This window comes from Punica granatum, chromosome 2 (assembly GCF_007655135.1).
Source record: "Punica granatum isolate Tunisia-2019 chromosome 2, ASM765513v2, whole genome shotgun sequence".
NCBI lineage: Eukaryota > Viridiplantae > Streptophyta > Magnoliopsida > Myrtales > Lythraceae > Punica > Punica granatum.
In genome coordinates, this window is record NC_045128.1 from 29,498,363 (window position 1) to 29,512,708 (window position 14,346).

Below are 14,346 nucleotides of genomic sequence, written 5' to 3' on the forward strand. Positions count from 1 at the left end.
CATGGTGCTCGGGAAATGGATGGGTTGGGTTCGGACTCCCTACCACCATGTGGTAGGTAGTCATACGAGATCCGGTCAGTTTCATTGGGTGCTCGTGTTTAGTCGACCGATTTGAGGTGGTATAAGAACTGTAATTATGGTGCTCATGATGTTAATCCAGTAATACCCAAGGAGGCAGCATTGCCTGTAATAAGAGTCAATCCTATATTAATAATAGAGTTAAATATTAAATATCTATAAAAATCATGAAATCAATTTTTGTTTTACCTTTAGACTTCTTATACAATATTCAGCACATGTGATGTAAATGACAGAGAGTCCAACATTTGCTCTTATTTTATCTCCATTTCAATTTCCAATATTCCTTGGAGTAAATCCATTGCATTTTATATCACACTACAAGCCATCTTGCTCATCTTGCATCCATCATTTCTTCATCTTTTTCAAGTCTTCTTTTATGTATGTACGTATTTCCCGGGTCTAAACTGAACAGCCTAACTGATCAAAACCTGAGATCGAAATCGAAAGCTTGAGAGTTCTTTGCTGATTCGTGTATTGGCTCAATAGTACTGCACTTTTAGATCATGTTCCATCTCAGCTGCGCTGAAATATACCCGTGGATGATTTCCAAATATCAATCAATGCCCATAGCCTAGCTGGTTCCACGTTATTGCTTCAATTTTCATGGTCGCTTTCTTCCTTTTTACGGGGTGTTGTGAATGAAGGAGCAGGTGCCAGCATGGATGACGGTGGAGGTGCCAAGAGAAGGAGCTCTCGTCAGAAGATTCCTCCTCGAAGATTTGATGATTTCGTTTGAGGCCCGAGTTAGTTAGAAAAGTGTGTGCTGGCATATGTGGGCGAGGAATGAGTGGTTATAATAAGGAGGTGAACGAAGGAAAGGGCAGGCAATCTGTTGAGTAATATTCCTCTTCTCTCATCCCCTGAAGTCTCCCCTCTGTAATTCTCATCTTCTTCTGAAATCTCATCCCCCTTTTCTCCTGAATGTGTTACTGTGAGGATTGCAATTCTCCCTTAAGAGTTGCTGATTGAATACAAGCATTTCCATCGTTCCTTCCCTGATTATTGTTCCATTACTTCCTCTGCCAATTGTGGAATTCACTACATTGGTGCTTTCATTGCGTTCTCATCTCCTATGGCCGAGGGTACTCGCCTCAAGGTTCTCGATGATTCTCTAAAGGCTGTTCAGGAGGCTCAACTCCAACACCAGAAGGAGTTCGAAGGCTTGCATTCCACCGTGATGGGTCAACAAAAGCTATTTCAGGAGGTCTTACACCGCTTGTCTTCCCCGGGCACTCAACTGGACGATTTCATGGTGACTCCGGGTAAATTTCGTCCTGCTACTGCTGATTTTTCGGGCCAAGGATCGGGGACCAACAACACTCCGACCTTACGTCATCGGCCGGCTCCGGTTGACATTAGCCGTTTCAGCGGCACGAACCTAGAAGCTTGGACATTTCAGGTGGAGCGTTACTTCAACTTTTATAACATCAACCCCGAGCATCAGCTAGATCTCGCTTCCTTCTACTTAGAGGGTGCCGTTCTTGAGTGGTATCGCTGGATGTTTCGTAACAAACAGCTGGTTGATTGGCCACATCTTGCTGAAGCCCTCGTTACTCGGTTCCGTAAGAAGGATTTTGAAGCTCCTGAAGGGCGGCTGGCTAAACTCCGCCAACACTCCACTGTCACTGAGTATCATGCGAGCTTTGAAGCGATCTCCAATGAAACTATGGCCTTACCCGGTACGTTCTTGCTCCATTGTTTTATTTCGGGCTTACGATTGGATATCAAGACAGCAGTCTTGGCCCATAGGCCTACTACACTGGAGGATGCTATCACCTTGGCCCATCTACATGAGCACCGCCTTGCTCTTGAGAAGGGTTTTATTCGGCCTTCGTTAGGTCGCTCCCCTCCGTTGCTTCCGACGCCATCCACTCCCTCCAGCTCCGTGGGTTCAACGATCACCCCTCCTACAACGCTTCCGGGGAAACAACCAGTGAAACGACTGAGTTATGCGGAAGCCCAGCAACGGCGTGAGAAGGGTCTGTGTTTTTATTGTGATGAGAAGTACACCTTCAATCATAAATGTGCCTCTCGACCAAAGCTGTTTCTCTTTGAGGATGAAAGTGGGCAACACAGCGAACCTGTATCGCCGACGCCCAGTGATACTGCCTTGGCCGAGGAGTTACAGATCCAAGAGGTACAAGCCCTTTCGACTATTTCTTATCATGCACTGGCTGGGAGTATTTCGCCGACCACTCTCCGATTTACTGGCCACATCCATGGCACGCCAGTTCAGGTTCTGGTGGATGGGGGTAGCACGCACAATTTTGTGCAAGCTCGGGTGGCGAAATTTCTGGGGTTACCCATTGAACCTTCTCCTGCTTTTTCAGTGTTAGTTGGGAGCGGTGAACGATTGTTCTGTGAAGGGCTTATTTGAAGTGTTCCTCTGTCAATTCAAGGCTGTGAACTTCCACTCGATTTTTATGTCCTTCAATTACATGGGTCTGATATAGTTTTGGGCGTCTCTTGGCTAGCCACCTTGGGTCCGATTCTCACAGATTATGCAAATCGTCGCTTTGAATTCGATTTTCAAGGGCAGCGGATTTGTTGGATAGGAGACTCTTCCCCTGCAATTCAACCTGTCCAGCTACAGTGTCTGCGACGTATGCAGGATACTGATTCTATTGCTTCTTTTTTTCGTCTGGAATTATTAACTACGAGTGTGGAATCCACCCCAGAATACCCACCAGACCTCTCCGTGTTATTGATGGTCTTCTCGGATGTCTTTGCTAAACCACATGGCTTACCGCCCTCGAGAGCACAAGATCATTCCATCCACTTGCTACCCAACTCTGGTCCTGTAAACGTGAAGCCCTATCGATACCCACACTTTCAAAAGCAGGAAATGGAAAGACTGGTGGCTGAGATGCTTCAAGAGGGCATCATTCGACCCAGTACCAGCCCCTTTTCTTCTCCAGTTTTGCTCGTTCGTAAGAAGGATGGTACATGGCGCTTTTGCGTCGACTACAGGGCTCTCAATGCTATTACAGTTAGGGATCGATTTCCCATTCCAACTATTGATGAGTTATTTGATGAGTTGCATGGTGCTTACTATTTCTCCAAGCTGGACTTATTGGCAGGATATCACCAGATACGCATTAAAGCTGAAGATGTGGAGAAAACGGCTTTTCGTACTCATGACGGACACTACGAGTTCTTGGTAATGCCCTTCGGCCTCTCCAATGCTCCTTCGACCTTCCAAGCCCTCATGAATGGAGTCTTTCGGCCTTATTTGCACCGGTTTGTTCTGGTCTTCTTCGATGATATACTTGTCTATAGTCCCACTTGGGCGACCCATTTGGAACATTTACGTTTGGTTTTGCAGTTGCTAAGAGATAACCACCTTGTGGCCAAGCAATCCAAGTGTTTATTTGGTCAAACTCAAGTGGGTTATTTGGGGCATGTTATCTCCAAACAAGGCCTAGCGGTTGATCCGGACAAAGTTCTCACTATTCAGCAGTGGCCTCAACCACAAATGTCAAGGGAGTCCGTAGTTTTCTGGGCTTAGCTGGGTACTACATGAGATTTATTCGACATTATGCCCATGTTTCTGGTCCTTTAACTGACCTGCTGCGCAAAGATGCTTTTTGTTGGAATACAGTGACGCAGGAAGCATTCGAATCCCTGAAGCAGAAGCTCAGTTCCACGCCGGTGTTAGCCTTACCCGATTTCTCTAAGGACTTTCAGGTTGAAACTGATGCTTCTGGTATTGGTATTGGAGCTGTGTTGTCCCAAGACGGTCATCCCGTGGCTTATTTCAGTCAGAAGCTGTGTCCACGAATGCAACGAGCTTCTACTTATCACAGGGAAATGTATGCCATTACCCAAGCAGTAAATAAATGGCGACAATATCTTCTGGGGCGCAAATTCACCATTATCACAGACCAGCAATCTTTGAAGAATTTATAGGAGCAAGTGATACAAACTCCTGAACAGCAGAAATGGCTTAGCAAGCTGGTTGGTTATGAATGCACTATAGTGTACCGTCCTGGCAAGCAAAACTCAGCTGCAGATGCTTTATCCCGAGTACCTGCAGCTACTCTGCTGGCTCTATCTAGTCGAAAGTTTACTTTAGTCGATGAGTTGCGCAAGCTTAACAAAGAGCACCCCGAGTTATTAGAGTTGCAGCAGCAATTGCAAACAAACCCCTGCTCCCTACCAGGATATGAATTTAAGGATGACTTGTTATTTTTTCGTGGAAGACTAGTGATTCCTTCGGGGTCACCTCTCCGTCTCACACTTCTAGAAGAATTGGAGGGCACGCTGGAATAGCGCGAACCTTCCATCGATTATCTTCTAATTTTTCTTGGAAGCATATGCGAAAAGATGTTCAACAATTTGTTGCTGCTTGTCAAGTCTGTCAACAGATGAAAGATAATTTCCAGCGTCCAGCTGGTTTGCTTCAACCTCTTCCAATTCCAGAGATGGTATTTGAAGAAATCTCCATGGATTTCATTACAGGTTTGCCTAGTTCTAAAGGGAAAGCAACTATCTTGACGGTCGTCGACCGATTATCGAAGTACGGGCATTTCACTGCTTTACCAGCTCATGTCACAAGTAGGCAGGTTGCTGAGGTTTTTGTGGCTGATATCATTCGATTACATGGGGTACTTCGGGTGATTATAACTGATCGCGACCCAAAATTCATGCACTCGTTTTGGCAAGAGATTAATCGACTCCAGGGCACCACGTTGGCTTTCAGCACTGCCTACCACCCGCAAACGGACGGACAAACAGAGGCGCTCAACAAATGCGTGGAAATGTATCTACGATGTTTCCTTGCTGATTCTCCACATAGCTGGGTGTCAATGCTTCCGTGGGCAGAGTATTGGTACAACACTTCCTTCCAAACATCTGCTGGAACGACACCTTTTCGAGTTCTATATGGTCGAGAGCCCCCCACGATGGCACGGTATGTTAAAGGAAGTAGTTCTAATGACTTGGTGGAGCAACAGCTGCTGAATCGAGATGAGGTTCTCGCCTTACTGAGGCAAAATCTAGCTAAGGCTCAGCTCAGAATGAAGCAGCTAGCTGATCGTACGAGACGTGAGGTGCACTTCCAAGAAGGTGATTGGGTTTATGTAAAACTGAAACCTTATCGCCAAAGGTCGGTTCGCTTACAACGCTATCACAAGATTGGAAGACGCTACTTCGGACCCTTCCAGGTGCTAAAACGAGTAGGTGAAGTGGCTTATAAGTTGGCCTTACCAGAGGCAGCCCGAATCCATCCTGTGTTCCATGTGTCGATGCCCAAGAAATGCATCGGAAACCCGGATCAGCAGGTCACTCCGTTATAGTTGGTGGACTCAACCGGTTCATTCCAATTGCAGCCAGAGAAAATTCTGGCATCACGAATCATTAAAAGGGCTGGCAGTCTTGTAGATCAATGTTTGATCAAATGGGAAGGCCTAGATGATGAGGCTGCTACGTGGGAAGATAAGTCCTCCATACTACAGAACTTTCCTGATTGGAACCTTGAGGGCAAGGTTCAATTTTGGGATGGGGGTATTATTGTGAATGAAGGAGCAGGTGCCAGCATGGATGACGGTGGAGGTGCCAAGAGAAGGAGCTCTCGTCAGAAGATTCCTCCTCGAAGATTTGATGATTTCGTTTGAGGCCCGAGTTAGTTAGAAAAGTGTGTGCTGGCATATGTGGGCGAGGAATGAGTGGTTATAATAAGGAGGTGAACGAAGGAAAGGGCAGGCAATCTGTTGAGTAATATTCCTCTTCTCTCATCCCCTGAAGTCTCCCCTCTGTAATTCTCATCTTCTTTTGAAATCTCATCCCCTTTTTCTCCTGAATGTGTTACTGTGAGGATTGCAATTCTCCCTTAAGAGTTGCTGATTGAATACAAGCATTTCCATCGTTCCTTCCCTGATTATTGTTCCATTACTTCCTCTGTCAATTGTGGAATTCACTACACGGGGCCTCCAATCTCAGTACCAAAATCATGTGTCAGCCATTATTTGGTTGCAGTTGAAATATGATTTTAGAAAACAGACCAAGGCGCATGACCCAGAAAGCAAACAAGTTGCAGAGATGCAGATTATTGCCCCAAAAACAAACGCGAATTTGAGTTAGTATCAAAGCTGAGAAACGGAAAGCAAATGAGGAAATTAACGAAAGATCAGATTAAAACAAGAGTGCATGCAGATCCCTTACGCGTTAGAAGATGCACACAAAGTGTTGAGAGACTAAACTGACACGACTCCTTCACTGTACACGGAGAGCTCCCAGGGAGGAGCCACACATTTATTCTTGGTGGTTAAGACAAACACACAAACTTCACGAACTTCATCTGCTAGTGGAGATTGGCCTTTTCAGCTGCTCTGAGCTCCTTCAGGTTTCTGTGAGCAAAACCAAGTTAAAGATTATGAGAAGACTTGATTTATCTCCAATAAAAGTCATCAGACACAGGCTTAGGAATCTCCTATGCATCTAAGATTATATAACACTGCGCAGCAGAATTAAAGTATACAGTTGCACAGCATAGACATGCATTGAACAAAGAGTGGAAATGTTACAAATTATGCTCTGACGAGTGTGCAGGTCCAGGACGCAGTCAATAACATGTCATGAATGAAATCATCTGAGGTGAATTAACCAAGTATCCTAGGTTGCTGTGAAAGCACAAAGTTGCCGAACATCCAATAGAGTAGACAAGCATAAGTTTTAGTTGGTCCAAGACAGTTTCAGAAGCATGGAATAAGGTAGCTAGCACCCCTTAGAAATCTAATTCCCAAATCAAGCAGCATGGACTAAATTAAGTCTTAAAATGCGAAATTGAAGACATTTTCTAGTGAAGATGAAAAGATGGAAAGGCTTTACAGCCAAAATCCTGTACTTAGACTATCAGGTTTCACAGCACAAGCCCTGGGGCTTTCTATACATGCCCTTGTGTATGTCATACGTTGTTTAAGCCATTTGGCTATTGCAATTGGCCTGTCTTAGCCACCCCTAACACAAAGCCACTAATAGGAGAACATATTTCGTTGGACGCCCCGTCCTCTGACAAGGTAGAGGTTAACAGCACAAGCAGATTATGACAAGCATACAACCATGAGACCAGGAGTTACAGCATCAATGTCACGTCAACCCCTTTTCAGAAATATACATAGCTTAGCAGTTTCAGCAAAAAGGGGTTCTATTGCAGAAACAGTATTTCTCAAAGAAGACATGGTAGGCATTGAAGCGCGATAAATAACGGATATAATGCCGAGCATAAATGTTTAAGACCACCATAATAATTTGGACACTCAGACAAAGCTCATAACTTTCCTTGTTACCTTCTCAGCGGTCTCCTTATCTTTTGCTGCCTTTTCTTGCTCGGCCTTCTTCTTCAGTTTCTCCATCCTCTCCCGCTCCATTTTCTTTCAACACCAAATATAGCAATCCAAACATAAAACACAACCGTCAGAAGTCAATTCGAGAATCCTAAAGCTTTTCACAGGAAACACCCCAATCAAAGTAGCAGAAAACTGGAATTTACAGAAACCTCAAATCTGGTTTCCATTTCTACCATCTATCGAACTATTTAGAACAAAAGGCAGGGAACCTACGGATTCCGAATGCTCAGTAAGCTAAGCTAACTTAACTAAAGTACTCCCCTCTCCTTGATCCTACAAGCGATTCAATCCAGACATAAGGTGAGGGGAATACGATTGAGCCAAACCAAATCCGCATATGGTGGAGATACCTATTTCTCTCTAGCTCTCAATAATTTCCGTCTCCGACGATCCTACCACCGTAGCTCGGCTTCGAAAACACTTTCAGCTGTGCTCACTATTCCCGAGTAAAACAAACGGAAAGCATGAAAATCGGGGACGGAAGCAGACCTGGATGTAGACGTTCTCGGCGGCGCGTTCCTCCTCGCTGAGGACCCGCCCCTTGCCGTCGCTGAATCTCCGAGCCGCGCCGCGAGTCGTCTCCATGAGCCGGTTCACGCTCGATCGCCCCACCAAGGATCTCATCGCCATTTTCAGTCTCGGGGTGAGTTCGCTTCCTTAAGCTGCGGAATATTTGGAAGGAACACGAAGCTACGACCTACGGAAGCCCAGGCCTTTTATGCCTGGGGATCCGGGTCGGATCGTGTCTGATTCGGGGCGGTATCAGGGGTTCGGAGCGGGTGGACGGAGTTAACTGAGAAGTGAAAGCGAGTGGGCGGAGAGAGTAGCCGGATAAAGTTCCCGGCGGCGCTACGAGGTTGTTTTACACGTGGAGGATGATGCGGGAGGGGAACCGGTTATCAGGTGGTTCGAAGGGCTGATCTGCCCTCGTTGACTCTTTTTTCATGTGGCTTGACATTGACCTTTTGGTCAATGGACAGTCGGCTCGTTATGCACTAGCGTAATTATCCCAAACCAAAGATGGTTTGCCCTTATCCGGTATTACAGCCCACCGGAAATCAATCAACGGCGAGGTGACCTTCGCCGGAGAAAGAGTAGGCTCTCTTCACGGCATCTCAGCCAAGAAGATGAAACCTATCCAAAGAAAGAAAGAAAGAAAAATTTATGTGGACTTTGAACATACTCTAAAAATTAAACTGAATTACCACGACATTCAAATATTATGAATAAGAAAAATGATATTCCTTTGACTCGTGGAAACTAATTTTAAACTTCTAATAGCACGTGTAGACGTTGAGAAATAAATGTTTGAATAATGTTTAGTTATATATAGGTGACCTGTTTGGATTAATTTAAAAATGAATTATGATAAATTATATTTCAAATGATTGTAATAATTATTATATCCGAAAAAGCACTGATATGGCAGCGTGTTAATGATTGGGATAACTTACAAAAGAAACAACAGATGAAGTGTATGGTTACGACTGCGTATTCAACGTCCAAACTTCTACTGAAACAATGCACGTATGTTATTATCCTAACAGTTACAGGCAAAAATGCTAACACACTTTGGAGACGTTACTACAAAAAGTAGAAGATAAGTGCCTGAATAGGAACAAATAAAACCTAAGGGATCAAAGTGTAAAATAACTTCTTCCGTTACACAAACAAATTAGCCGCGGAAACACATCGATCGGCATTCGCGCTCACGCCGCTCGTCAATGGCGGGAAACCTCTGACAGAGAGGGAAGCTCCCGGAGAAGACAGTGATGGGATCGGAAGCTCCTCTACCCCAATGGGCCTCAAAGCCTTGCATTATGGGCATCGACGAAGCCGGCCGCGGCCCTGTACTAGGTTTAACCTCACTCTCTCCTTCTTCTTTGGGATTTCGAATTCAATCGAGCTCTTGGGTGGTGACTCCTTGTGCTGCTTGCAGGGCCTATGGTGTACGGCTGCTTGTACTGCGCGCGGTCTTATCAGAAGACTCTCTCCACGCTCAGCTTCGCAGGTTTCCCCCCTTCTTCCTTGCTCTACTGTGAACTTTGAATTGCTTCTTCATTTCGGGTATAGGGTTTAGGGTTCTAGGATGAGTATTGACCACAAAGTCGGTAGAATTGCGAAATGTGTCTGTTTCATAAGTAGCATTGTCGTTTATGTCCCCCCGCAGATTCAAAGACATTGAAGGAAGAGAAGCGGGAGGAGTTGTTCGAGGGTCTTAAGGTCAATGAATCGATTGGGTGGGCCGTCGACGTCATAGATCCGAAGGAGCTTTCGGCTAAAATGCTGAAGAAGTTAGTCGAGAATATAAAATTACTGGGACTGCTGTTTTGCAAACTGTTTTGGTGATCTTAATCTTTGTCTTTGTGGGCAGGAACAAAATAAACCTCAATGAAATCTCGCACGATTCTGCAATCGGGCTGGTTAATAGGGTTCTTAGCATGGGTGTTCTTTTAACGGAGGTAAATGCATTCATTTGTTATACAAAGCTGCTTGGTTGTGGTTGTTTCGAACAGCTTTGAGGGACTTGCAGTAGCATTTATCCAGGTTTATGTGGATACCGTTGGAGATGCAGAGAAATACCGAATTAAACTTTCCGAAAGATTTCCTTCGATCAAATTTGTCGTTGCGAAGAAGGCTGATAGTCTCTATCCAGTTGTTAGTGGAGCCAGTATAGTTGCAAAGGTACTTGCTTGGCCATCTTAAGCCGGACTGTTCTCTTCTAATCAACCTCTTCTGCATTCCGTTCAATCTTTTCTTTCAATTCCTACAGGTCACAAGAGACAGAGCAGTGCGTGATTGGGTGCTCGAGGAAACATCTGAAAACATGCAACGCAACTTTGGCTCGGGATATCCTGGAGGTGTGTAGCTTTGTTTGCTCTAAGTCTAAAAGTCTGTCCTGGAGACGAGCATTTGCAATTAAACGAGTGGATGTGGTTATAATGTATGCAGATCCTGAAACTAAGGCATGGTTGGAGCATCATAAAAACTCCATCTTTGGGTTTCCAACTTTGGTTAGATTCAGTTGGGGAACTTGCACGCCATATTTCAAGGACTGCGTTGAAGTCCTATGGTGAGCTCTAATTTCGTGCTGTCTGCCTTAAATATATATTTAGTAGTTACTGAAGAACCGGGTTCTTCTGTTCTGTAGGGAATCTGATGCGGCAGAAGAAGATGGTTCTAGCAGTTCTAATGGTAAGCGGCAGGTGAAGCTAAGCAGTCTTGGCTTCACATCCAAGAGGAAGATCGAAGAGACTGAAGTGAAGAGCGAATCCAGTGGGAAGGGCCGCTGCAAATTCTTCCAAGCACGAAAACTTGAGCAACTTGCTCAGTTCTGAGGAGGGTTTAGTAATATTATTGATTGAGAAGTATGAATATTAACCGGTGCTACTCTGTTTGATCGAGTGTTGGTCAACTAAAAGGGTTTTGCCTCTCCTAGCACATTAATGCTGCAGTGTTTGAAAATGCTGTATGAAAATCTGGGAACATGATGTGATGTCACAGAATATGGCAAATGGAAGCGGGAATCGGACTATTAGAAGATGAATCATTTGATGTGTTACTTGTCCTCTCATGACATGGCAAGATAATCGATTGATGTTAACTGAACTGTCAGAACTTTCAGATCAAATTGTGTCTTTCTGGCCTTTCTCGATAAATTAGGTGTTGTGGGTGATTGCAAGGACCTGTTGTCATTGATATAGATTGTTATTGATAATCATCAGTGAGATCATTGAGTTTCTTATGCCGGATTTGCAGGATTCTGACTGCAATTTTTTGGTGTCTAATGAGTGTGAGCTCTTCATAACTGCACCATGCAAAAGAAGCTTCAATTCTCATGCCATTCGCTTGGGTTCACGGAAAAGTGAGTGTTGTCTTCATGATTCTTGCCATTGTGAAGATGCTCTATTGCAATGCTATGGCTCTTCCCGCTTACATGGAAATCATATCATATAAAAATGCTGTCCTTCAGTAGAACTATGCCTTCTTGCGATGGAATAGTCTAATGAGCTATCCCAGTGTTCGCGAGAATCCCTGGTGTAAGTTACATGGTCTGTTTTTGTTTTTAAACCCAGTTCCGAATCGACATGATAATGGTTTGCTGAAACAAAGAGCTATCAAGGAGTTGACGTCGAGGGATTCATCCTTATGATATATTTGATCGAATCATCAAGCCAGGAGATTTACACGAGGTCAACTGAACCCAAATGGAGTACGCTATAATTCTGAACAAAATGAGAAATCTTGTCCAATTGCAGAAGGTAGGAATAGGATGGAAGAGATATGTTAACCGAACTGCAGAGTGATTCCGGGTCAAACCGGCCCGCCCGGAAACTATCGGGTGAAACCCGACCCGAAGCCGGTGACCTGAAAAAGCCGGGCAGCTGAAAGCGCTTTCTAACGGCAGAAATGTCTGGAACTTCGAAGAAAGGCGACGACTACTGAAAGAGGGAAGGAGATGGCGGCTTCTTCTTCGTACTCGAAAGTGGCCGGGGCTGCGGCGGGTAAGGTCGGCCTGGCCGCCAAGCGCCAGGTCCTGTCCTTGACGGACGCCGCCGCGTCGAGGATCCGCCACCTGTTGCAGCAGCGCCACAGCCCTTTCCTTCGGCTTGGCGTCAAGGCTCGCGGCTGCAACGGCTTGTCCTACACCCTCAACTACGCAGGTTCACGCTCCCCTTCTGAATCCTCCGACTGCAATTTTAGAGCTATGAATTATCTGGCGTTAATGGTGATAAGTTACTGTTGGCGACTATTGATGGATTAGAGTACACTTCTCTGGTCAATATTGAGCGTGAATTACTCAGCTGTATAGATTCATGTTCATGCTTGATTTAGTCCTCGCCATAAAATTTCAGCTTTTGATCGTCCTTGCTCAAATATTTCGAGAAGGTGCCGTTTAAGATTATCGTTGGAGTCTCTGAAGGATTTTGATGAAGACTTTTGATGCTACAAAATGCAATAATTCGGCAGCCTCCAGAGCACTGACGCAATGAAAAGGATGTTCTTTTTAGATATAAAGGCAAAGAAACATCTGATTACAGTTTCAAAAAAGTATTTCTATATCAGCTCGGCGGGAGTCGGGAAAATGACTTGGTCCTACGGGAGGTCTCTTTGGAAATTTTGAAAATGCTAATAGAAATGAGTCTGGAGAATATCATTTCCTTGCCTTTTTCCTTTTATTTGGTGTGGATGATAATCATTAACATATCAAATTGCCATGGAATTGTTGGTACCACGTGCCCTGTATCTGACGGTTTTGAGGATCATCATTGTTAGTTATCATCGCTGTAAGTTATCTTATGCTTCTCCATGTATCTCAAGAGGATGGAAATCTTATAGTGTTCCTTTCCTCGCACTTCTGATGTGTAGATGAGAAGGGGAAATTTGACGAGTTGGTCGAAGACAAAGGGGTGAAGATTTTGATCGATGCAAGGGCCCTGATGCACGTCATTGGAACCGAGATGGACTTTGTGGATGACAAACTCAGGTGAGGATCTTCCCCCCCCCCCTCCTCCTCTCCCTCTCACAATCCTGCTCATTTAGGCCGTTGCTGATAATTGTTTTTTTTGTGTTTTTGTACTGTTGCAATTTTTCATACTCATGAGGTCCATTTTGTTTCTTTTTGAGCGTCTTGCACTTAATTGCATCTGCCTCTTCATCGCACTTGCATGATGAAAGATTGTCCATTCTTTGCCGAAGAAACAGAACGATATTTGTTCTCTCAATGTTCCCCATGTCCGTCCCACAACTTCACGCGCTCTTCTAATTTTCTTTTCGACTCGGCAGATCTGAGTTTGTCTTCATAAATCCAAACTCTAAGGGCCAGTGTGGCTGCGGAGAGTCCTTTATGACTGTGAGCAGTGCAGAAGCGGCTAGGCGAGGAGGTAGTTGAGGCACTTGCTCGAGCTGGGAACTGACTGAATTGAAAATCACAAACATCAGATGTGCTGGAAGCAATATCTGAGGTGCTACACTTACTGAAGGGTGCTATGCTTACTGATGTTTGCCCGGTTCAACCAATATGTTAGATGGTTCAATAGGTTCTGTTTCCCTTTTTCTTTGTCCTGCCTCTTTTAAAGCAGACACTTATCAAACTCGTTATGTACATTTTGTGATTATGCACCGTTGTCAGACCCCGAAGAGCAGAAGAAAAGAGAAACATAGCAAAAAATGAGTCGGTCTTCCTTTGCAAACCATTGTTAGCGTTTCCTTTGCTTTATCGACAGGCGGGATGATCTACAATAGAAAGGTTAGAAATACATTTATGGTACATCCAAGTAAATTTCTTGTACTTTTAGTAACTTGTGTTTTTGTATAATTTATTTGAGTTATAAATAAATTATTTGAAGTTTTTCAAGCAAATACTTATATGAATCATACATGTATTTTACGTATGTGTATCATAGAATTTCATCGACGGGCAAGTCCAATGTGTTATCTTACGACACTATACCAAATTTTAAATAATGTCGAATCCCATTCGGTTAGTGAAAGCGACTCGAAAATTGGTCAATGGAGACCAAGTCAGATGCCATTGACTCGTGACCGTAGCTCTTATGGGGATATTACTTTTATTCTGTGTTGGACTAGAGAGACGAGATAATGATGTGACCCAACATAGAAATATGTGTTAAGAAACGAGGATGAGACATTTGTCCATCACCTAATTAAGCCTCTACGGTTGACAATCCCTTCCGATATCACTTTGATTTTCCAATTAGTAATCCCCGTCTACTCGAAAAAGACAGACGAGTTCAAAACAGAGCAGCCCAAAGTCTAAATATACACGAAGGACACGATGTCGAATGTGGTGTGCTTGTGTCACTCATTTCTTGTTTGTTGTCCCACCTTCGGTAGCTGTGTTCACGGTTGAGCGGACCTCCCTTGTCAAAACTTTGTACTGAAGTCAATCGGCAAG

At 44.4% G+C, this 14,346-nt stretch overlaps 3 protein-coding genes across 4 annotated transcripts in view; 2 read left to right on the forward strand and 1 right to left on the reverse strand.

The window, feature by feature from the left end:
* Positions 1 to 6,092: 6,092 nt before the first annotated feature.
* LOC116198026 (uncharacterized protein At2g27730, mitochondrial) lies at positions 6,093 to 8,174 on the reverse strand. The gene is made up of 3 exons (XM_031528326.1): positions 7,917 to 8,174; positions 7,368 to 7,451; positions 6,093 to 6,428 (listed from the first exon to the last, which is right to left on the reverse strand). The coding sequence occupies exons 1-3, from the start codon at positions 8,055 to 8,057 to the stop codon at positions 6,402 to 6,404; spliced, it is 252 nt and encodes an 83-aa protein (XP_031384186.1). The 5' UTR covers positions 8,058 to 8,174; the 3' UTR covers positions 6,093 to 6,401.
* A 945-nt stretch (positions 8,175 to 9,119) lies between these two features.
* LOC116195779 (ribonuclease H2 subunit A) lies at positions 9,120 to 11,086 on the forward strand. The gene is made up of 8 exons (XM_031525120.1): positions 9,120 to 9,284; positions 9,367 to 9,438; positions 9,598 to 9,721; positions 9,802 to 9,889; positions 9,975 to 10,112; positions 10,201 to 10,288; positions 10,380 to 10,500; positions 10,579 to 11,086. The coding sequence occupies exons 1-8, from the start codon at positions 9,200 to 9,202 to the stop codon at positions 10,763 to 10,765; spliced, it is 903 nt and encodes a 300-aa protein (XP_031380980.1). The 5' UTR covers positions 9,120 to 9,199; the 3' UTR covers positions 10,766 to 11,086.
* The window catches only part of LOC116195780 (iron-sulfur assembly protein IscA-like 1, mitochondrial), a 30,227-nt gene continuing 26,823 nt past the window's right edge, over positions 10,943 to 14,346 (forward strand). The window contains exons 1-4 of one of the 2 annotated variants that reach the window (XR_004154698.1): positions 10,943 to 11,292; positions 11,504 to 12,091; positions 12,798 to 12,915; positions 13,215 to 13,370. Coding sequence is in view for 1 of the 2 variants with exons in the window: in XM_031525121.1 (XP_031380981.1) it covers positions 11,887 to 12,091; positions 12,798 to 12,915; positions 13,215 to 13,320 (429 nt within the window). In the remaining variant the exon portion in view is untranslated. Of the gene's footprint in view, positions 11,293 to 11,503; positions 12,092 to 12,797; positions 12,916 to 13,214; positions 13,791 to 14,346 lie in introns of those variants that run through there. The other variant, XM_031525121.1, reaches the window with a different exon arrangement.

What these genes read in the sequence shown, in the direction of transcription:
- LOC116198026 (XM_031528326.1), bottom strand. Translation starts at nt 8,057, where the DNA reads ATGGCGATGAGATCCTTGGTGGGGCGATCGAGCGTGAACCGGCTCATG. An exon ending in CCGAGAACGTCTACATCCAG is followed by an intron (nt 7,452 to 7,916) that starts GTCTGCTTCCGT and finishes TGGTGTTGAAAG; the next exon opens with AAAATGGAGCGGGAGAGGAT. An exon ending in ATAAGGAGACCGCTGAGAAG is followed by an intron (nt 6,429 to 7,367) that starts GTAACAAGGAAA and finishes TTTTGCTCACAG; the next exon opens with AAACCTGAAGGAGCTCAGAG.
- LOC116195779 (XM_031525120.1), top strand. Translation starts at nt 9,200, where the DNA reads ATGGGATCGGAAGCTCCTCTACCCCAATGGGCCTCAAAGCCTTGCATT. An exon ending in CTCCACGCTCAGCTTCGCAG is followed by an intron (nt 9,439 to 9,597) that starts GTTTCCCCCCTT and finishes GTCCCCCCGCAG; the next exon opens with ATTCAAAGACATTGAAGGAA. An exon ending in TGGGTGTTCTTTTAACGGAG is followed by an intron (nt 9,890 to 9,974) that starts GTAAATGCATTC and finishes GCATTTATCCAG; the next exon opens with GTTTATGTGGATACCGTTGG.